Source organism: Oryctolagus cuniculus, chromosome 13, assembly GCF_051225735.1.
Source record: "Oryctolagus cuniculus isolate XC-2025 breed Fujian yellow rabbit chromosome 13, ASM5122573v1, whole genome shotgun sequence".
NCBI classification, from domain to species: domain Eukaryota; kingdom Metazoa; phylum Chordata; class Mammalia; order Lagomorpha; family Leporidae; genus Oryctolagus; species Oryctolagus cuniculus.
The window spans coordinates 30,906,235-30,929,111 of NC_142879.1; the positions used below are offsets into that span (position 1 = coordinate 30,906,235).

Sequence of the window (22,877 nt, forward strand, 5' to 3'; positions counted from 1 at the left end):
TTTTTAGAAGAGACATTTTCCTATACACCACTTTTTTAATGAAAATCTCTTCATTTCCCTCAGGTGAGACTTTAAAATGCACTTGGTTGGTTTACTAAAAAATACCTGTTAGAGAAAAGATGGTTCCTATCAAAGCTGTTGGCATTTGATTTCATTTTAGATTCTAGAACTAATGTTGTTTTTTGTTTAAATAGATTTTGTCTGTCAATTTCCAGACCTGCTGTGCCATCAGCCTGTATGGACTGCTGTGGTCAACACGGGGGTTGTAGCAGCAAATTTTATTATGAACTGGTAATTGAATTGAACAGGTTTACATTTGAATAGATTTACTACATCATGATCTCTGACATACTGCACAGGACTGAAATCCCTCTCCATCCATAAAGATACATTTAAGACGATATCACTCTCCCCAGGCTTAGAAAGGAAGTCTTGAGCCAAGGAGATGGCCAAACATAATTGTGCATTTGTATGCAGGGTGTAATGCAATATTTGACTGCATTTTTTAAGTACAAAAGAAAAAGAATATTCCATATTTACTCATATCCATCCCATTCTTTCTACATGGGGAAAGGGAAGCTTAGAGAATGGTATTTTGCCATCCAAGTGGATATAAGGAAGTAATGGGAAATAAATTATTATTTGAGTGTCTCAGCAACAGCAGCAATTCCCATGAAAACAGATCCTCTAACGGCTTGATAACAGCAACTGAAGAGGTGTGAATTATAGATAAGCACTGTCCCATTTACTTTCACCAACAATGTTCAATTAAACAGAGCTCACACCTCTTCATTCACTCTTACCAACCCCCTCCAGTATTGCTCCTGCTAGAAATCGCAGTGGGAAGAATTATTTGAGAAGATGTTTTTTCTTCTTCCTCCTTAAACTTGGAAGGGCAACCAGTTGAATAAATTATAGAAGTACACTCAAAAAATTCTACCTGCCTGGACACATCAGTACAAAGGGTTCATTGATATAATGCTTTCATAACACTTTTAAAATATTGATTTGCTTTTTGAAAATGATTCCTCAACTTCCAAGGGTTTGAAACTAGTCTTAAGTCTTTTTGAGTGAGTGCTAAGTTGAGTTCCAGTTTCTACAGTTCAACTAAGAGGCAGCATAAATATAAATAAAACCAAAAAAAAAAAGTGACTATTGATCACTTATTACCTTTGGAAATATGTTTTGTTCATTACATTATGATTTAAAACAATGGCTAAGATAAAGTTTTCTACCTCCACAAAGTAAGTTATTATCATCATCCTAATTAAAAGGAAAACTTTCTATCTTGCTGACTGGGTTATTGTTGTTGAATTTCATTGACATGTTTGCCCTTGTCAAAAACTGTTCCCTCGGTGTTTTCACTTCAGTTTTCTCTAGGAAGAGTAATGATTCTGGCATGTGGAAGGGCCATAGAAAATAGTCATTAAGTGGATTATGAATGTAAAACGTATTAACTGAAAAATCCTACCACCACCAAAGGCTATATCCCCCATCCTCCTGGTGGTTCACAGGTATAACCGTATCACTAATCTCTATGTATCCCTCCCTCCACTTCTCCAGAAATATACTGCCACCCTGGGTGTTGACCTTCTACCATTCTTTCTGCTGTCCTTTTCTCTGCCACCATACACACACCTACACACAGGCACACACAAAGCTCACAGAAAATGATACTAAAGGATATGTTTATTTTTGGCATAAGGAATATTGAAATTCATGCATATAGGGGTCTTTAAAAAGTTCATAAAATAAATATTATGAGGAAACTACACATGGATCCAACATTTTTCTGCATCAAAATAAGATTATCTTTTAATTCTCTTTTCCATGACCTTTCTAAAGTCCTCTTATGTGTATGCACAATTGATAATATGTGTGTATGTGCGTACATATATATGAAATCGAACTACTAAATATCTTTTTATTTTTATGTTTCACAATATATCTTGGTCATCATTTCCTAAGAGTTTAATTACAAAGTTATACACTCATTTGTTTACAGCTCTTTTTCAAGGTGAAGATGAAAAGAATATGAAGGTCTTCTTGTTTTGAGCAGACAAGACACAGAGAAATATAGCCTGAGTTCCATGTATCCAAATAGAATCAGATCTACTCATCTTTCCCTAACACTGTTTATGGTAAAAATCTTAGAATAAGAATAAACCAAGGAATATCATGAGATCTAATAATGCCACACCCAACTGAAAACTCTGGTTCATTCTTGGGGAAATAACACAAGGATCAGATTTAGAAGTTAAAAAATAGAGGATCTCCAGGAGCAATAAAATATACAAACTGATCGAGCCAAACCCAGGAACCAAGTCTATTTTTACTAGGCAATAGAAGCAACACATTTCAGCACTTAATTAACCTAAATTTTTTTCAAAATTTAATTACCATATTTTCACTGTTACTCATATTTATTTTTAAACTCTTTTAAATTTGAAATTTGTGATGAGAAGGGAAAAATCTAACTCCAGTATAAAAAATGTACATCTACAAATACACACACACACATGTATAGGGATATATTAAAAGAAACACTAAAACTAAATGGTAGGTCTCCTCCTAAAATGAACAAATTGTCTCCATCTCCAAGCTAAACTGTTAGTTTCACAAGATGTGCAGAAATAAACAAACAAGTCAGGATCTGTGAAATGTGTGGAGTAGTTGAGTGGTATCCAGAATCAATGAGTTCAGTTCCTGGCTCTTATTAACTCTGAGAGTTAGGCAATTTGGTTAGCAGAGAGTATAAGCTCACTTGTGTTTGCTGTTGTTATAGCCAATGGAAAGCAATTTTAGTATCATATTGCAAGCCTTTATAATTAAAAATAAGTATAAATGTTGAAGTTGGAAAAAAGTTACAAGTGTTTTAAACTTAAGATTCATTTTTTTAAAAGCCTCTCTGTGAACCTAGCAATGAATGAGAAAAGAACAAAAAGGCAATGACGATCTCATCTTGGTTTGTCTTCATCGTTTGTCTTCTACAGATTGTAAAGATGAAAAGACCAGAAGAGGATGCGTGCTGGAACGAGTGTCCTACCTTGTTCCCTTACATTGATGTCAAGCAGTTAGCCACAGGAATCAGAAAGCTTGGGTGTAAATAAGGAGTGTTCTGCCCTCAGACTCCGGATACTTACTGTCACCCCATCTGGTTTCTCTAAAACTGGTGCGATTCCCTGCAATGCCGACACCCCCCACCCGCCGGCTCCCCCCAGTCTAAAGCAGTGACACTAGCAGAGTGCCTTACCTTCTTTGAGCATGCCCACTTTTAAACACTTCATGAAGCGGCAAGCCTGGCAGGATTTACGTCTGCGCTTTGTGATTTCACACTCATTCGTGGCAGGGCAGCTATATTCTATGTTTCCTAAAACAGAGTTGGAAGAAAAGCAGCTGTGAAACTTGCAAGACCCAACACAGAGGAGTACCCCAAAGGCAATGTCGACCCTGCTTCTCCTGTCCGCCCCCTACTCCCAAGCCCGGCCACAAAAGAAGTCCCCGGAGATCCACAGAGAATGTGCGAAATACCATGAAGCTGGATGTGGGTGCTGGCCCACAACCTCTGAAGACGCACTGAGTGCTGGGAGGCACATGGTGAAGCTCCTCCCAGGATTTAAATCCACCCTTCTATGAACATAATAGACTTGGAAGCTTTGGGGGTTCTTGTTTTAAAGATAAAAACGTTATGCCTAGAAGACCTTTGCAGAGGAACTGTCACCCAGAATCTAAGGATCCAAAAGAAAGGTCTAATTGGATTATAGTCATAACAATGCCAGCAGTGGGACTGGATTCTTGTATTGTGGATTCCAGATTTCTTTTGGTTACTAAAGCTTTAGTGCATCAGGTTCATTGTCTCTCCGGCATCAAACAATCTAAACTGTACTTTGGAAAATTTGGGACTTCAGGGTAAGCTCCTAGACAGAGACACAAATGACATAGGTCTTGCTGCAACACACACCAGAGCCTGGCAACACAGTACTAAGCTTGGTAGACGCTTATTGATGGTGATGATGAAGATGATGATGACAACTGTCACTGTCATTATCATGGCCATCAACATTATTTGCATTTTTAATTCCAAACATTCAAATGCCCTGAAAATGTTACACATTAGAATAAACTGCTATGAAATCATACTTTTACTATTAGACTTTACATCTTTTTTTTTTTTTTTTTTTTTTTTTTTTTTTTTTTTGACAGGCAGAGTGGACAGTGAGAGAGAGAGACAGAGAGAAAGGTCTTCCTTTGCCGTTGGTTCACCCTCCAATGGCCGCCGCTGCAGCCGGCGCACCGCGCTGATCCTGGCAGGAGCCAGGAGCCAGGTGCTTTTCCTGGTCTCCCATGGGGTGCAGGGCCCAAGCACCTGGGCCATCCTCCACTGCACTCCCTGGCCATAGCAGAGAGCTGGCCTGGAAGAGGGGCAACCGGGACAGAATCCGGCGCCCCAACCGGGACTAGAACCCGGTGTGCCGGCGCCGCAAGGTGGAGGATTAGCCTATTGAGCCACGGCGCCGGCTTAGACTTTACATCATTTATGGTAGCTTCTACATATTTGAAATGAAAAGTACGGAACCAGAAGATCCAAATTTTTTTCAATTAGTGCCAGTGCCTGTGCAGGATGCACTTTGGGGCTGCCACAATTTTCTAAAGAGGCTGCCTTTAAAATAAAGCCTCCCCATCAGCTCTGTCACACAGTGCTTGAAGGTCTTTCGTTACTTCCTAGCCCTTTCCCCTTGTGATTAAGTGCATTAGTATCTTAATGAAAATGCATTCTGTTTATTGTCCTCCTGGGAAGGGGGAGGTCATCACACCAAATGCATAAATTGTCATCAGAGACGGTCCGAGCATAATTGCAATTTTGCTGCTCCATGTTTGCAATGCTCAGGGTCCTCCAAGCCCCCTGAAACGTGCACAGCGTCTAGTAATTAGCATAGAGTCTGCCTGGGACCACAGCATTGATGAAATATTTCAGAGTTAATCACACTTTGTAAACACTGATTTATATTGACTACCTTTCTCCAGACTGATGTCTTCTCATTAAATATCGCATTAGTGGATTGCAGGATTGTACAAAGACTCAACTACTCAGCAACTGCTAATTCAACAGGAAGTAATACCTAACCACTTATAACTACTGAAAACTGGTTAAGTATGCATGACTTAAAAAATAATCTGTGCATTACAATTTGAGATAAGCCTATCATGATCATTTGACTAAATTAGCATTCTAATTCAGAGCATTTATAATAGTAAAAGCAACTACTTTTTAACATGAGGTTAAATAATAAGAGTAATATCCATTGCACCCACAGAAGCATATGGAATTGCCTTCCTCAGCGATATTACCTGTGCTGTGCTCACAGAAACCTAGGAAGTTGAAGAAACCAGATGGGCTGGGGAATAGCTGAGAATAAAAGGCTTCAGGACCCAGTCTTCCTGCACTTTCTTTAACTAGACCTGAACACTCACTTTGCATCAAAAAGGTTGTAGTGGTCATCTTCCATGTGTTAATTCATATTCCCCCTACCAGAACCTTCCTCACTCCAGCTGTCCCCATAGGGATGTGAAAAGACACCCAGGCCTTCGTGCTCTGAGGAAGCACTGAACAATGGCTGCGTGGAAGGATCAACCAGAACAGTGTTTGACAAAGAGCACTTCTTTGATTTTTTGTGCCTGCAAATCTGTATAAAGTGACACTTTCCTATATGGAGGCATGAGCATGGGTACCCTACCTTTAACCCAGTTCTGTAAAGTTCCTTTGGGATGACCCACCACCACAAGGAAGCAGCATCAACTTCCTTTTCACACCAGCCCCTCCTTCTCTTGGAAAACTGTGTCCCCATCCTTCACATCAACACATTCCATCCAACAGGAACATAGACCCGGCACTGGTGAGTCCACACGTGCGCATGGCAATTATCTCCCATCTTGCCTGCATTTGCTCCCACCTAATCCATGCTACACACCACTGTCACATTCCTCTCCCAGTGACTGCTTTATCATGTCACGACCCTAATTAAAAAAAAAACAAAAATCAATAGATTCCTCTGTCCTCCTGAATCAAATACATAACACTAGCCTAGCAAACAGGGTCCTCTCCCAATCTCATTCTCATCTACTTTTCCAGCAATATTACAACTATTACCTAACATGAACTTTCTGATGCAATTTGATTTATTCATTTTTTTTTGTTAAGTGTCCTTCAGACTCCCCTCTGAAAATGATCTATCTTTGCCCTCTTTTCTTCTTAAAATTATTTTCAAGCCTCAATGTTCAACTCCAATTCCATTCAAATCTTATATGAAAAATTTTCAGACCAGCCTAGGAGAAAATGATGTCTTCGTTCTCATATTTTTTCAGGTACTCTCATCATAGGCAGACACGCCGTATTATTTTATACCTCTTCACATGCATATTACCCATTACATGATGAGATACTGGAAGACAAGGACTCATTTCTTATGCAGGATAAAAATCTACCAAAAAGTAGGATATAAGTGAAGGTATACACTTATAACAACTTAGTATTTTCCTGTTAACTCAAGGTCATTATTATGAAATTCCATTGTGGTGCTATAATGGAGTAATGTCCACAAGATCTAGTGAGCTGGACGATGCATTAGGAAGCAATATTAAGGATAGTAGGGGGGCCGGCACTGTGATGCAGTGGGTTAAAGCCCCGGCCTGCAGTGCTGGCATCCCATAAGGGGCCCAATTAGATCCCCGGCTGCTCCACTTCCGATCCAGCTCCCTGCTAATGCACTTGGAGGGATGGCCCAAGTGCTTGGTCCCCTGCACCCATGTGAGAGACTAAAAAGAAATTCCTGGCTCTTGGCTTTGGACGAGCTCAGCTCCGGCTGTTGAAGCCATTTGGGAAGTGAACCAGCTTATGGAAGACAGACTTTTGTCTGTCTTTGCCTCTCTCTGTCTATAACTCTGCCTCTCAACTAAATAAAATCAATTTTTAAAAAATGAATAATAAAAGGATAGTAGGAAAATCATTCCACAAATAATACAAAGAAACAGAGAGATCTATTTAATTTTCTAAAATGTTGAAAACTTGGAGACTAGGGGATGCCAGCATCCCATATCAGAGCGCTGGTTTAATTCTTGGCTATTCTGCTTCTGATCCAGTTCCCTACTGATACACCTGGGAAAGCAGCGGAACATGGCCACGTATTTTGTCTCCTGCCAGCCATGTGGGAGAACCAAGTGGAGCACCAGGCTTCTGACTTTGGCCTGGCCATTTTAACTATTTGGGGTGATGGAATAAGGACATAAGCCTCAGCTATTTTCCCTCATTGCCCCAAAGAGATAAACTTGGGAATGTATTCCTTGCCCTTGAAACTCAACTGGGTCTCACACCCTATTACCTTCATACCCCACCTCTTACAGACACCTGAAAGACCAGTTTCAAGAATTCCTCTCTGCCTGCTGACCTCTACTCTACCCCCATCCCCAGCCCTCCTAAAATATAAAAAGGCCTGGCCTCCAGGGTCAGGACCTTCTGCCACATGTTCCATCATGGGCAAATGGGCAGTTGGTCACCTACCTCTATGATTTATTTTCTGTGAGTAAGTTTGGTCTGGCTGCAAATTCGTACACTGCCTCCTCTCTATTCTGCGCCTCTTTTCTTAACATTTTGGTGCCCCGTGTGAGGAGGCACCAATCTGCAACTCTTTTCCTAATATGGGGAATGAACCAGTAGATGCCAGCTCTCCTTTCCCTCTCTTTCTTTGTAACTCTGCCTTTTGAATAAGAAAATCTTTACAAAAAGAAAAGAAAAGAAAGAAAGAAAGAAAGAAAGAAAGAAAGAAAGAAAGAAAGAAAGAAAGAAAGAAGGAAGGAAGGAAGGAAGGAAGGAAGGAAGGAAGGAAGGAAGGAAGGGGAGGGGAGGGGAGGAAAGCAATTTTGACAACATAGAAATGCATGACAATAAAGGGAAAGAACATGAAGGCAGAAAAAATATAAAATTTTCTGAGGAATAAAGTGTGAGAAAAAAGAAAAAACAATAACAACTTGTAAGAGGCTTTAAAGGAAATACAAGTGCACCCTGATATGAATAGGCTGAGAAGGGAAACATGAAAATATAGGCAGATGGCACAGAGTTAGGTAATTTTTATCTTATAATACCTATTGACAAATAGATTTTCTCAAAACGGCACTCCCATTGGAGAAAATATTTAGGAGTAATCTAATACTAGTAGGCAAATCTTAGAATGATTCTTCTAGGAAAACTTGTATAAAGGCGGCGCTGCGGCTCAACAGGCTAATCCTCCACCTTGCTGCGCCGGCACACTGGGTTCTAGTCCCGGTCGGGGCGCTGGATTCTGTCCCTATTGCTCTTCTTCCAGTCCAGCTCTCTGCTGTGGCCCTGGAGGCAGTGGAGGATGGCCCAAGTGCTTGGGCCCTGCACCCCATGGGAGACCAGGAGAAGCACCTGGCTCCTGCCATCGGATCAGCACGGTGTGCTGGCCGCAGCGCGCCGGCAGCAGCGGCCACTGGAGGGTGAACCAACGGCAAAAGGAAGACCTTTCTGTGTCTCTCTCTCTCACTGTCCACTCTGCCTGTCCAAAAAAAAAAAAAAAAAAAAAAAAAAGAAAGAAAAGAAAAGAAAAGAAAAGAAAAACTTGTGTAAACATTTGAAAACTTCATCAAAATACAGAAGGGAAATTGACAAACTGTCACATGAGTTTTAGGTCACACGTAAAGTAGTCTAGTTTCTTTTCTAATCATTGCACTTCATCATTCTTCAATGATAAAGAGAGGTAGAAAGGCAGAGAAAGTTTCCACAGTGCCTTAGAAGGAACTCTGAAGGGAGCATCAGTGCCCTATCAGCGAGCCTGAAATTCTAAGACTGTGGAGGCCACAGTCTTAACGGAGACAAGGCGCACCAGGAAATACCATTATAGCTCAGTGTGTGGTGTCATAGGTAAGGGTGTGGATAGAGTACTAGCAAGCAGGTGCACACACACCCGGTCCTAAAAACACAAAGATAATGCTTTTGAAAGTCAGCGAATTCTTCACATGAGAGCAAATGCTTAAACTGTGCTGTGAAAAATGAATAAATGATGACACTGTGTAAAAGAATATGCCTAGAGCTATAGGAAACCCAATATGTTTGTCAAAATTTCACCATGAATGAGTGAAAAACACAGTGGTCCTAAGTGTGTTCACAAATGATACATTTTCAGCTTAAGTGTACAGAAATTGTTTATGGGGAATTGGGACATCCTCCACAAGTGCTCTGTCTGAATAACTTTGTCTTCCCACAGACGGATGATAACCTTGATTTCATTAAGTAACACTGGCTTATTTCTTGAAAAACAAGTCAACATCATTCTAAATAACTTATTTGCTGGAGGGAAACCTCTCTAATTTCTAAGGCCTCCCACAGAGCTACTTAGTTCATTGTTGTTGGCTATGATCACCACCACCCCCAAGAAACTCTTTGATCCATGTTCGAATCTACAGAGATTCTGCCCTTGAAAAACCTTCCCTGGTGCTTTTTCTATTCAATAGAGAAAACATTTTATCCTAAAAATGTGCTGCCCCAAGCACCTGAGTAACAATGTTACATCTATTTTGGTAACGGTTCAAAGACATGACTCCCAGTAGACCATATGATCTCTATGGGGCACTTGTTTTCCTTCGATTTCACTGAAAGAGGAAACTAGACAAAAATATTTCCAGTAGCAGCCGTGGGCACCTGGAACGCGAACACTGGACAGCCGTTCAGGAGGACGCAGAAGTGGTTGTTCCGTGAACAGCAGTCTCGTTTCAGACAGGCAGTCTTCTTGGATTATGGCATGCTATTTTCTGGGACACATTTGTTGGATGGCACCAGGGACTGAATCGGGCAGCTACTGATGACACGACTGGAATTTTCCCAGTTTTGTCAATATCGGGGGAAGTGCGCTCTGCTGTGGAGGGAACAAATCAACATGGAAGCTTCGGGTCCTTCCACCAGGCTGACAAGAACGATAGAGCAATTTATAATATCTCCTGGCGGCTTTTCAGGAAGTCCTGGGCTCTGATTACTTATTTCAGAGTCTTTTGTACAATTAGTTTGCAGGCAATATAATTTTCTCACTTACCGCTTAATAGAATCTTGCAGCTAGCTGGCGGACAGAATAACAGGGTGTATGTAAAACTCCAGCCTGGAGTGCCAGAGGATAATTTGTATATTCCTTTCAGTCACTTAATGGACTTTTACAGTTTGGCAGTGAAAGGGCTGAATGATGTAAATTAGCATGGCATCTCAAAATAAAAATATATGTCAACTCTTTACTCCCGATTCCTATCACTCCCACACAGTAATGATGCATTTGGATTTCTGGAGTTCCTAAGAGTCACCCTCTTTTTCATCCATACAGACATCATAATTGTAAAGCCAATTTGAAAGCAAGTGTACATTTCCCCCCAATTGTTTTAATTTTATTAACAGAACCAAATGGCTTGAGATGACCCACAGGGCACTCCAAGTGGGATTTATCCAATTGTTTTTCGACGTTAAGTGATTTAAAAATAATGGGATTTGCCTTGGTACACAATTACAGAACCCTGAAAACATGCAGGCAATATTCTGTAGTATTTTCGCTTTCAGAGCCCTAAAACATGGATAAAAAAGAAAACCACCTCTTTGTACTTGTCAAGTTTTCCCATTTTTATTGCTATATAACTTCCCTTTACTTTCTTGCTAATGATTCTTTGTTTCTAACTATTCCCTGATCATTACAACTAAAAAAGAAAGAATATTCTAATATGGAATAATCATTCATAATACACCTGTAACTTTTAAAAAGCCAAAAGTTTATGAACACACATCTAAGTTAGGGGTCTTTTTCTTTTTGAAAGAACACACTCAAGGGGCAGGCAATGTGGCGTAACAGGTTAAACTGCTGCTTGTGATGCCAGCAAACCATATTGGAGAACCAGTTAGAGTACTGACTGCTTGGTTTCTGATCCAGCTCCCTGCTAACGTACCTGGGAGAGCAGTGGATGATGGCCCAAGTGCTTGGGTCTCTACCCCTCCGACCCCCAACCATGGGAGACCTGGATGGAGTTCCAGGTTCCTGGCTTCAGCCTGGCCCAGGCCCAGCCCCAGCCATTGGCAGCCACTTCAGCAGTGAACCAGTAGATGGAAGATCTGTCTCTGCCTCTCTCTCTGTCATTCTGCTTCTCAAATAAATACATGTTTTTAAATGGCTGGCACCGCGGCTCAATAGGCTAATCCTCCACCTAGCAGCGCCGGCACACTGGGTTCTAGTCCCAGTCGGGGTGTCAGATTCTGTCTCGGTTGCTCCTCTTCCAGGCCAGCTCTCTGCTGTGGCCTGGGAGTGCAGTGGAGGATGGCCCAAGTGCTTGGGCGCTGCACCCGCATGGGAGACCAGGAGAAGCACCTGGCTCCTGGCTTCGGATCAACGCGGTACGCTGGCTGCAGCACACCAGCCTCAGCGGCCATTGAGGGGTAAACCAACGGAAAAGGAAGACCTTTCTCCTATCTCTCTCTCTCTCTCTCTCTCTCTAACTCTGCCTGTCAAAAAAAAAAAATACACTCAAAGCTAGACTTTGAAATAAGTCATTTGGGGAGATTCCCACAGGACCTTGCCAAACACTTTTTATGCTCCCTTTAGCTCCGCCTCCAGCGTCACTTTACAAATTTATAATAGGCGGAGGGAGTCATATTACACCTTGTTTTCACCCAAAACATTTATTACCCTCATCATCACAAGACATGATGAAACATGACTTCCGTCCTTACAAAGCTTTAAATCTATTCTGAAAGGTCACAGATCTGCCATAACTGAAGCCATTTCAAGAATCTGCCTGAGGCTCTGAAAGAGGATTCCCCCAAATGCAGCCACGCATGGCGGTGTCAGAGGGCTGTGGGGAACCCAGACCACAGCAAAGTGCAGGCTGTGGCAGCAGAGGTGAGAGGAAGGGAGGCACATCAGCTTACTACCTACGGCTGGTTCTTATGAAAGCCCATAGCACACACTGAGTTGTGCCAGAGAGACAAGTCATGTGCCTCTGTGCTATCCCTCCATCGCCTAAAAAGTGAGACAGGAGGGTACAGCAAGAATCCTTGGATATTTGAGTCTGTAATCTTTAGAGGACTGAATTCTGACAATCATGAACCCAGCACGTTGGCACAAACGGCTGCATTTCATCATGAAGTTCAGACCTCGCTCCCCACTGGGAATGATGCTGCTTTCTGTGCCTTGAAGGAAGAAGACCAGAAAGAACCCCACAGCGGGCAAGCTTGTTGGCCCTGAGCTATGTCTGGTGACTGAAGACTGCACAGCCTGGCGTCAGCCTGCAGGGAACGGCGAGTCACGGAGGCCACAGCTGGTGCAGCATGGGCCACTTCCCTGTGCATGCCATCAAACAGCGCAGTCCTACCCCCTACTGCTTGTGAAGCAACAATGAAGCAACACTGTGAGAGAGGGAAAGCATTTTTTTAAATAAGGATTTACTCATTTATTTATTTGAAAGTCAGAGCTACAGTTAGAGAGGGAGACAGACAGAAAAGTCTTCCATCCGCTGGCTCACTCTCCAAATGGACACTATGGCCAGGCCTAATGCTGGGCCAGGCCTAAGCCAGGAACCATGAGCTTCTTCTGGGTCTCCCATGTGGGTGGTAGGGGCCCAAGTACTTGGGACATCTTCTGCTGCTTTCGCAGCCCATTAGCATGGAGCTAGATCAGAAGTGGAGCAGCTGTGACTTGAACCAGTGCCCAGATGGGATACCAGTGTTGCGGGTAGAGACTTAACCTGGCTAGGCACAATGTCAGCCCCAACTGGCAAGTACTTTAGCCTTGATTTTTTTCTAGCTTACACAGGATACTAGCCTCAGTTTTCCTAAATTTGTGCACATGGTCATTTTTTTTTATTTGATAGGCAGAGTTATAGACAGTGAGAGAGAGAGACAGAGAGAAAGGTCTTCCTTCTGTTGGTTCACCCCCCAAATAGTCATTAAGGCTGGCGTGCTGCGCCGATCCAAAGCCAGGAGCCAGGTGCTTCCTCCTGGTCTCCCATGCGGGTACAGGGCCCACTGCCTTCCTGGGCCACAGCAGAGAGCTGGACTGGAAGAGGAGCAATTGGGACTAGAACCTGGTGCCTACATGGGATGCCGGTGCCGCAGGCAGAGGATCAACCAAGTGAGCCACGGCACTGGCCCCCACATGGTCATTTTTCTATCATTTCAATTCTATAACAATTAACTAAACAGTAAGCACTGTGCATGCTCATCTTAAAAAGAAGATGGAAAAATTTCTTGTATGTCACAGAATGCCTATTAGCAAATTACCTTATGTGGTTCAGGAAAACATCTGAGAAGGAATGAGTGAAGGGAGAGGAGGAGAAAGAAGGGGATAAAAGGGAGAAAGAAAAAGGCAGATCTATGTTCAAGTTCACACTGCATTTTATGGCTGTGTGAACTTGAGCTAGTCACCTTTATATCCTCACATTTCTAAACTGCAAGGGAGAAATAACCACATCTGCTTCATAATTCTGTATGAATTGCTTAAAATAAAAATATTAAAATCCTATATAATTGGAGGGTGAACCAACGGCAAAAGGAAGACCTTTCTCTTTGTCTCTCTCTCTCACTGTCCACTGTGCCTGTCAAAAAAAAAAATCCTATATAGTTGGTTTCCCCTTCTAATAAGAAAGGGAAGGGGCTGGTACTGTGGTGGGGTGGGTCAAACCATCACTTGGAATGCTGGCATTCCATATGGGAGTGCCAGGGTTTTTGTTGTTGTTGTTATTTATTTTGTTTTGTTTTAAGATTCATTTATCTGAGAGAGCTAGAGAGAGGGGGAGGGAGAGACAGAGAAAGAGAGAGAGAGAAAGAGAGAGAGAGAGAGAGAGAGAGAGAGACCTTCCATCTTCTGATTCACCCCCCAGAGGGTCACAAAGGACAGGACTGAGTCAGGCCAAATCCAGGAGCAAGGAGCATTCATTCATTCATGGGTGGCAGGGGGCCAAGCATTCGGGCCATTCTCCGTTGCTTTTCCCAGGCCATTAACAAGAAGCTGGGATCAGTGGCGGAGTGGCCAGGACTTGAACCAGTACTCATATGTGATGCCAACATTGCAGGCGGCAGTTTAACCAGCCCAGGAGAGCCAGTTCTAGTCCCAGCTGCTCTGCTTCCCACCCAGCTTCCTGCTAGTACTCCTAGAAGGCAGGAAAACATGATAAAAGTACTTGGGTCCCTGCCATCCCTGTGGGAACTAAGATGGAGTGCCTCTTCCTGGCCCAGTCCCAGCTATTGTAGCCATTTGGGAAATGAACCAGTGGGTGGAAGATCTCTCTCTCTCTCCCCCTCTGTGTCATCCTGCCTTGCAACTCAATCAATCAATCAAAAATTTTTTATAAAGGAGGAGGAACAGGAGAAGTATTTTAAGATTCATTGATTATTACACATCTTGACTCTAAATCTTGATCTGAACTTTGTGAATTTTATAAAAACAACCTTCCTCAGATTTATGTGTAAAAATGAGTCTGACACTCACTCCAAGAAGCTTAAAGAGGATTTTTGTCTTGCCAACAACTCCAGAGAGAGTTTATAGCTCTATTTCACAGACACTGAGGAGGAGGAGAGAAAGTGTAATAACTCCTCAAGAACTTAGTGAATTTCGACAGGACCAAGTTATCTGAGAAGTAAATTTCTGAGCTATCAGCCACATTTCCTTGTGAACATTTCCTGTGCCTACGTTGGAGCTCACGCACTCCCTACCCTGAGTATAATCTGATTATAACTGAGAGGAAAGCATTTGCAAAGCTCTTCAAAAATCTTAGCCCAGCCTTATCTCTTGCCACAGTCCCAGGTCAATTTCTACCTCTGCCCCAAGGTCACTCCATTGTCTGACACCCACGCTGAATCTGCCCAAATTCCTAGAAAGCAGGTTCCTCTGCTGCTCTGTGAGGCTTCTCTTATCATTTCATCCCTGCTCCGGCTCACGTGACTGGGTTGGGGGTTCCAATGGGAGAAGTAACTAGTTTCCCTCTCACTGATCGCTCAGGTGAGTCTTCCTCTCCCTGCACCTGACATAATTTACTGTATGTGTCCATTGAACTGCCCCCTCCTGTCCCATCTGTAGGTTCCTTGAGAGCAGAGACCTACACCCTGCAGAATCTCCTATGTCCAACAGAGTGATCAGTGAAGGCTGAGATCCACAGGAAGCACTCACTATCTGTCACCTTGGTTTTCAGTGAGTCCATTCTTTGTTCCCCCATTTTAGTGGTTAGCCCCTGATTCTTCATTCAAAAATTTGACAGAATAAAACAGCAATCTACTAATAATGTGTCACTTGGCAGAAAGCAGTACAGATTTATTGGACATGAGAATTCAAAAAGATCCCTTAATCCACTTGCTTCTCCTCTCTCTCCCTACAAGAAGACCACAGAGGGGTGACTGGGTACTGACTTTCCTGTAATCACTTGACCATCTTTACAAGAATATGAGCTAGATAACTGCAAAAATGAGACCAAACCTGAGATATCCTGACATGCAGTCCAATGCTCCTTAAATGTACCCACAAACATTTCCACTTCGATATTTAAGAATCTCATAATAAACACTACAAGTGCCAGGCATTCTTGGCTGCACATTATATAAACACACTCCCATTTTATAGGTGAAAGATTTCAGGCAGAGAAAATAGGTAAGAAACTTGGAATCCCGCAGATACTAAGTGCCAGCCAGAGGCAGGATTTGAGCACAGGCAATCCAGGTGCAAAGTCTATGCACATCACTATGCGACATTGCTGCCTAGCACTGACCTTTTAAAAAGTAATGACTAAATGTTGCTCAGAAATAAAAAATAAACATCCTCTCTTCTGAAAAGCTGCTGTGTATACCTGTTGTTGTTGCGACTGCTGTTGGTTGGAAAGGAAATTTTGAAGCCTGACATAGGAGCCCGGGAGTGATAGGATAAGGGTGGATCTTGGCATTGTCTTCTGCTGTTGTCAGACTTACGGTGCAAGGCAGCTGCAGGATGGGATAGGGTTGCTTTCAGAGAATGGAATCTCTCAACACCTCAAAAAGAAATCCCTCGACTTGTCTCTGTACCACCATGGTTTGTGGCCAGTTTTAATTCCACAGAAACCAAACAGAGCATGTCACCAAAGCAACAGGTGTCAAATTGTACACAATGATTCTACGGATCCCAAAATAATGCAATTGTTCATGGTAGGCAAAAACAAGTCATCCATAGTCATGAGACCATGTTCAAAAGGGAACGGTAAGTTCATGACAAGAATATACTCATTGGTGGAAATGATAGTATAAGTATCTCTCAACCAAAGTGTACATACATTCAATGTTTTCAGCTTTGATGGGATGAACTTCTTGGAGTAGATTCCTCTCTGGTATATTTTGTTGTTGTTTTGTTTTATTTTTCCTCCTGTAGTCTAGATGCATACCCTAAATGATATGTGCACTTTGTCCTAATTTTTAAGCCCTATGGTGCAGGAATCGTGTCACAAAGGTTCTTAGAAAGGAGCTTAATAGTGACCACTGTCACAAGGAACGTGCTATATCTGAATTAACCATTGCCTCTAAATTTGCTGTGCTCAGTATCCAATGTCAACTTTTACATGTCCTTTCTCTACCCACAAATTTTAAACAACCGCCTAGTCTACCTCTATCTCTTTTAAAACATGCAACTAAAAAAAGATTTGTTAAAAAAAGTACTCTTGGTAAAAGAAAAAAAATAAATGCAAAGTCTATTATATTCACTACCATTGGAAAGAAAAATTTCAAGGTGTACATATCACAGTGACAGTTACAGACTGATACAGTAAGTCTTTATGACAAATGTGGAAATATTTGGATCATATCCTATGTGATGAAGGCAACTGATTCCACACATACACACACACATACACACTCACACACACACACAAATCTGACATCTAGAGATTTCCTTGCACTTCAAACAGGTGAAAGTAAGCATAACCTTTCTTAATACTGCCCCTAAGTGCTTCTGTTCCTAAATACTAGCAATGTCCCCAAAATTTTGTCAGAAAAAAAGACACTTACATTAAAATCTTCCTTTAAGAGCAATTTTATGTATGAAATATCTGTGTCTTCAAAAATTAATACAAGTTGAGCATCTCTAATCCAAAAAAATTGAAATGTAAAACTTTTGAGCACTGACAGGTTCCCACAAGTGGGAAATTCCACACCTGACTTCATAAGACACAGTCTCGGCAAAAATATATAAAATTAGATTCAGGGACTGGCATTCTGGCATAGTCAGTAAAATAGATGCTTATGATGCTGGCATCCCATATGGGCACGGGTTCTAGTCCCAGCTGCTCTACTTCTGATCCCACTTCCTGCTAATGGCCCGAGAAATTTGGGCCCCTGTCACCCACATGGGAGACCTGGCTAGAGTTCCTGGCTTCTGGTTTTGGCCTGGACCAGTCCTGGCCATTTCAGCCATCTGGGAAGTGAACCACTTAGTGCAGGGATCCTGTCACGATCCCTTCAGTATATGAAGCACTATATGGACGATCTCGCTGTCTCTCTCCTTCTCTCTAACTCTTTCAAATACATTATAAGAAAATTACATTCAGACTATGTGTAGAAGAGGTTCATGAAACATAGATTTCATATTTCTGCTTGGGTCCCATCCCCAAGACATCTTATTATTTATATGCAAATATTGTAAAAACAAACCCTTCCTATTCCAAGCATTTTGCATAAGGGATATTCTCTGTACACATCTGGGGAACTCCTGCTTGACTGGAGGCAGTGACTCACAAGCTGTAGGAGGTGGTTGTGAGCTGTCCTCCTAGGGTTGAATCAGGCTCAATCCCTGGCTCTCCCATTTTCTGGGTGACTTTGAGAAAGCTTTTCCATGTGAAGTCACTTCCTTGGTGGACAAAACGGGGATGAGTAATAATAATTCATACATGGGCATGGGTAATTGTACCAATACCCAGGGAGGGGATTCCTGATGGGGAGAAATCGCTAAGAGGGGTTGAAGAATGGCCTGCATGCTAGTCTCTGTACAGAAATGCTAGGCAGAGAAGTTCATCCGTCACAGCCAAAAAGCACAGGCCTGACACCCCTATCAAAAGGCACTTCGTGAAGAAGCACAAACCAACCAACCAGTCGGAAGACTACTGCATGGACTCAGGCATAAAAGAACAGGGAACATTTGAAAAAACAGTAAATATGCCAAGAGCCAGGGAACTCAGAGCTGCAAGCTGGATTTAGCATAAATCAAGGAAAATTCCGAGGGGGTGGAAATGAAAGCTCCTAACAGGAGAGCCTGTGTGAAGTTGTTCCTCTCTGAACTAAAATCTGTGCCCTGTACTGTCGGGAGTGATAGGGACCTTAGGAAGGAAGAGTAACACAGAGGAACACTGAGCAGGCGGAAGTAGGGGCTTCCTGGTTCGGGACTGTCCAGGGGCAGCAGGTGACTTGTCCTCCTGGAGTATTGCTATAATTCTAAGTCCTTCATAGAACGGCAGGGGCCAGCAAGCTTGCCCTCACAGGCTCAGATAGTAAATACTTTCCCCCGGACAATGCAAGAAGGGGTGTGGCTGTGCTCCAATAAAACTTGCTTCAGCAAAATGGATTTGGCCCCAGGCCTTGGCTTAAACCAGATGGACAAAAGACTGCAATGCAAAACTACAATCTATTGCCCACTGCTTCCTTTCTTATTCAAACCTGGTACACTGGTGTCACACAGGCTAAGTGCAGACATTTCCAAAGGAAATCTGGAAAAAGTAGCATAATCTGGGAAGAACCAATGCAGGAATGAGTTGGAGGAATCTTGCTGGAAGTAACTACAACATTTGAAATGGTTCTCCATATAAAACGTAGTGTGAACACTGGAGGAGAGCGACCGGGTTCCAGGAGCAAGGAGAACCTTGGAGCAGTCACAAGGCTTTGGAGAAAAGGGAGCTAAGAGGTGTTCTGGAGGACAAAATAATGGGCTAGAGTCATTCCTTTGAAGATTCTTGCTCTTATCTTGGATCTTCCTTAAGTGGAAACTATGTAAACAGCACACACTTAAAAACTGGTTATCAGAATGAAGATTTTGGTATAGGCTTTTAGATTCATTTTAAAGTTATAACTAGATCTTAAGTTCTATTAATGAAGATTTCCTTAGGCTAAATTCTCTTATTCTCTTTCCAGTATTACTCAGATTCCTTTTCGAAGAAGTATAAAAATATAGTTATTCCCTTGCATTTGCTCAAACCAAGATAAGACCAGATTTAATTCCAATGAATATAACATTTTTTTCTTTAAAAATAGGGATTGAAGATTCTTCCTCCTTCTGCCTGGTGTTCATCGTAAGACAAGGGGAAGGCTTGAATCTGAGCTGCTCTCTCTTGTGGTCACAAATTTTACGGACGTGGACTGGGGAGAAATAAACCCTATTCCCCCTGAAATGAAGAATTACAGAGTCTAGAAATCTTAGCAGCAGTGGGTGTGGAGACACAGTTTTAGAATCAGTCCAAGACCACCAACCAAAACCTCAGTGGAGAAACGAGTATCAGCAGATGCGAGCGCAGGGACCTGAGACAGAACACGGCTGAGGGGTTCCTGAAGGGGTGGCCTCTCAAGCTTCACATTTATGAGACTTCCGAAAATGAACCATAAACGATCAGGCATTTTCAAGACTTAGTTCTGATGGTCTCCTTTCTAAAAACCTTTAACGTTATCTTTTGGAATATTCCTAACTCCCCATTTTTGCTTTAATAGCGTCACAGAAAATTTTGCTCATGGATTAAAAATCTCCCAAGAAAAACACAGTCCACCACTATTCAATGCTTTAAACAACTTTTAAAACACACAAGGATACGTAATGGGGGGTTAAGAACACAGGCACTGGGGTTCAGATTTTCTGGGGTACATCTGCGGTTTGGGCAACTACTGCTCTGTGCCTCAAGTTCAATATCTATAAAGGAAGATAGCATAATAATAGAGGTCATAATGAAATAATAAATTAAATAATGAAGGAAGATAATTAGCATAAGGTACTTTAAGCACAAGTGGCACATTGTACAAACTAATGTAATCAAGTCGTGATTCTTATACGTATGATTTCTTCATTTGTGACTGGTATAAGGTATTACAATGAACTCAGGAGTCTGAAAACAACTATGTACACTGTTCACATAGTTATCCTCTAAGGACCAGCCTACAGAAGTAAAATTTGGGTATATGTGAAACCCCTCAGAAATATTTAAACATTCATCTCAAATCTGTTAGGTTGGTTACCACCCAACAGAAAAAAAAAAAAAAAAAACAGAAAACAAATGTTGGAGAGGATGTGGAAAAATTATAACCCTTATGCTCTGTTGTGGGAATATAAACTGGTGTAGCTATTATGAAAACAATAATATGGGTGTTCCTCACCATATAATTCAGCAATCCTACTTCTTATTGATATATATATAAAAGTATTGAAAATAGGATCTTATGAACACTCGCGTTCACACTACAGCATTGTTTATGATAGCCAAGAGGTGGAAACAACCAGAATGCCCAACAGACAAATAGAAAAAGAAAATGCGGAATATATATATATATATATATATATATACACACATATATATATAACATAGATATATGTATAATACTTCAGTTTTTAAATTCTTCAGTTTTTGAAAAGAAATTCTGTCTTTCACTACATGAGGAACTTTGAGGACATTAAGTGAAACAGCCAGTCACAGACAACTGCTGTGGTGGGCCTCTGACTTCGTAGTTAACCACTGCTTGGTACACCCATGTGTGGCTGTGAGTCCCCACTGCACTCCCAATTCTAGCCTCCTGCCAACTCACACATTGGGCGACAGCAGGTGATGGATCCAAGGAATTGGGTTCCTGCCACACATGAGAGACCTGAATTGAATTCCTGGCTCCCAATTTTGGCCTGGCCCAGCCCCAGCTGTTGTGGGCATTTGGGGAGAAAATCAGTGGATGGGAGAGCTCTCTTTCTCTCTTTCAGATAAATACATACATGTATACATAATTTTTAAAGACAAATATTACATGATTCTAGTATCTAAAGTGTCTACTAATTGAATTACATAATTGGAAAGTAGAAAGACAGCAGCTGGGGAATAAGGCGGGGGGATGCTGTTGGATGAGTGAGTATGGAGCTTCAGTTTTACAAGATGAAAAAGTTCTGGTAATAATGTGAAGGCAGTTAACACTAATATACTGATGACTTAAAGACATGTATTTTAACATGTAAATTTTACATGAATTAGTTTTACCACATAAGAACTTCAAGTTTAAGCATCACATCTGTTAAATATAGGTGTATATGTGTTTTTATGTCAGAACACTGTAAGGCTTCACCAGCCTATTTTTTGTGTGTGTTTATGTGAAACTTTTAAAATTGTTTAAGTGAGCTGCCTTAACATCGTTGAAATTCCACCACAAGAAACTTCAAAACGAAAGTGAATTAATGCAGTTTACAACTTAAATGGATGAGCAAACTTTCTAAGATAGTTCCTAAGTTTATCAACTGTTGAAGACAAGAGAAATCACAGAATCACAGCCGGAGGCTCTAGCAATGAAGAAACAGAATTGTGGGCCCCACCCTGACCCACCCCACCATTCCTGCCGCTGGTCCACAGCTCGCCTTTCCACTTTCCTGGAGACCCAGCAGATCCTGCTGAGTCACAGGTTCCTACCGCTAATTACCAAAGGAAGGTGACCTGCATCCTTAGGGACTTCTGACAACAGTCAGTTCTCATTTCTGATTCTTTCCAGCCCTTCAGATTCTAACCTACTCTAACTGGATTTGAGTTTAACTGAGGAAGAGTGTCACTGTATAATTATTTAACTGAGGAAGAGTGTCGCTGTATAATTTTTTCAACCTATGTATAAAGGCACGCATCTTGGCAAACAGAAAGCACTGGTATCATTCTCATTATTCTGTACTCCAGCATTGAAATGTTGTTCTGTGGGCCAGTATTGTAAGCACAGTGGGTTAAGTCACTGTTTGTGACGTTGGCATCCCATATTGGAGTGTCTGCTTCTGATCCAGCTTCCTGTTAATGCACCTAGGAAGGCAAGGAATGGTGGTTCACGTACTTGGGTCTCTGCCATCCATGTGGGAGACCAGGATGGACTTCCAGGCTCCTGGCTTCAGCCTGTCCAGTCCTGGCTGTTGTGGCCATTTGGAGAGTGAACCAGCTGACGGGAAAGATCTCTCTCCTCTCCTCCCATTCCCTCCCCTCCCCTCTCCCCTCCTCTCCTCTCCTTTCTCCCTCCCTCTCTCTGTAGCTGTTTCAGATAAATAAACAAATTTTTAAGACAATAAAATGAGATGTTGCTGTGGCTGATCCAACAAGGTCTGGATAAAACAGTCTTTATTTGTCAATAATTGGTTCTCAATTAAGGCTGAGCAAGAAGGAATGAAGAAAAGCTATTACAATGTTAGGAGAGGCACTGATACTTCTGTTTGCCTGTTTATCTTATCATCAAAGAGTAACCTGCAACCCGTTCATCAACACAAACAGTGAGGCATTTCTGATTATGGGTGTTGAGTCCTGGGCTAAAGTCCAGTGCTCTGGAGGCAAAATATCAGCTCCACCCCACTTCCCAGGAAGGCCACAAAGGTAAGTTCCACTTTACCAAAAGGCAGGGAGCCAATGGTGTGTCTATGACACTTAATTGTAACTGATCAATGAAGTCCCTTAGACTTGACCATGGAAACATCACAGACTGCCTTCTCCTCAGTTACTTTCTGGGATTTGACAGCTAGTAGAGTGGGGTGGGCTAAGAAAAGAGAATTACCAACAAAATCCTTGGGGGAAACAGTGCAAGGGCTTCCTTTTGATACAATGTGACAGAAGCAGGAACAGAAATGAGAGCCTAGGTGGGTCAG

General features: G+C 42.0%; 1 protein-coding gene across 21 annotated transcripts in view; it reads right to left on the reverse strand.

Annotated features, from left to right (window-relative positions):
- The window catches only part of ESRRG (estrogen related receptor gamma), a 657,282-nt gene that overhangs the window by 163,564 nt on the left and 470,841 nt on the right, over positions 1 to 22,877 (reverse strand). For all 21 annotated transcript variants that reach the window (XM_051820569.3, XM_089312197.1, XM_051820576.3 and 18 more), the window contains one exon: positions 3,254 to 3,370. In XM_051820569.3, coding sequence (XP_051676529.1) covers positions 3,254 to 3,370 — 117 coding nt within the window. The remainder of the gene's footprint in view (positions 1 to 3,253; positions 3,371 to 22,877) is intronic.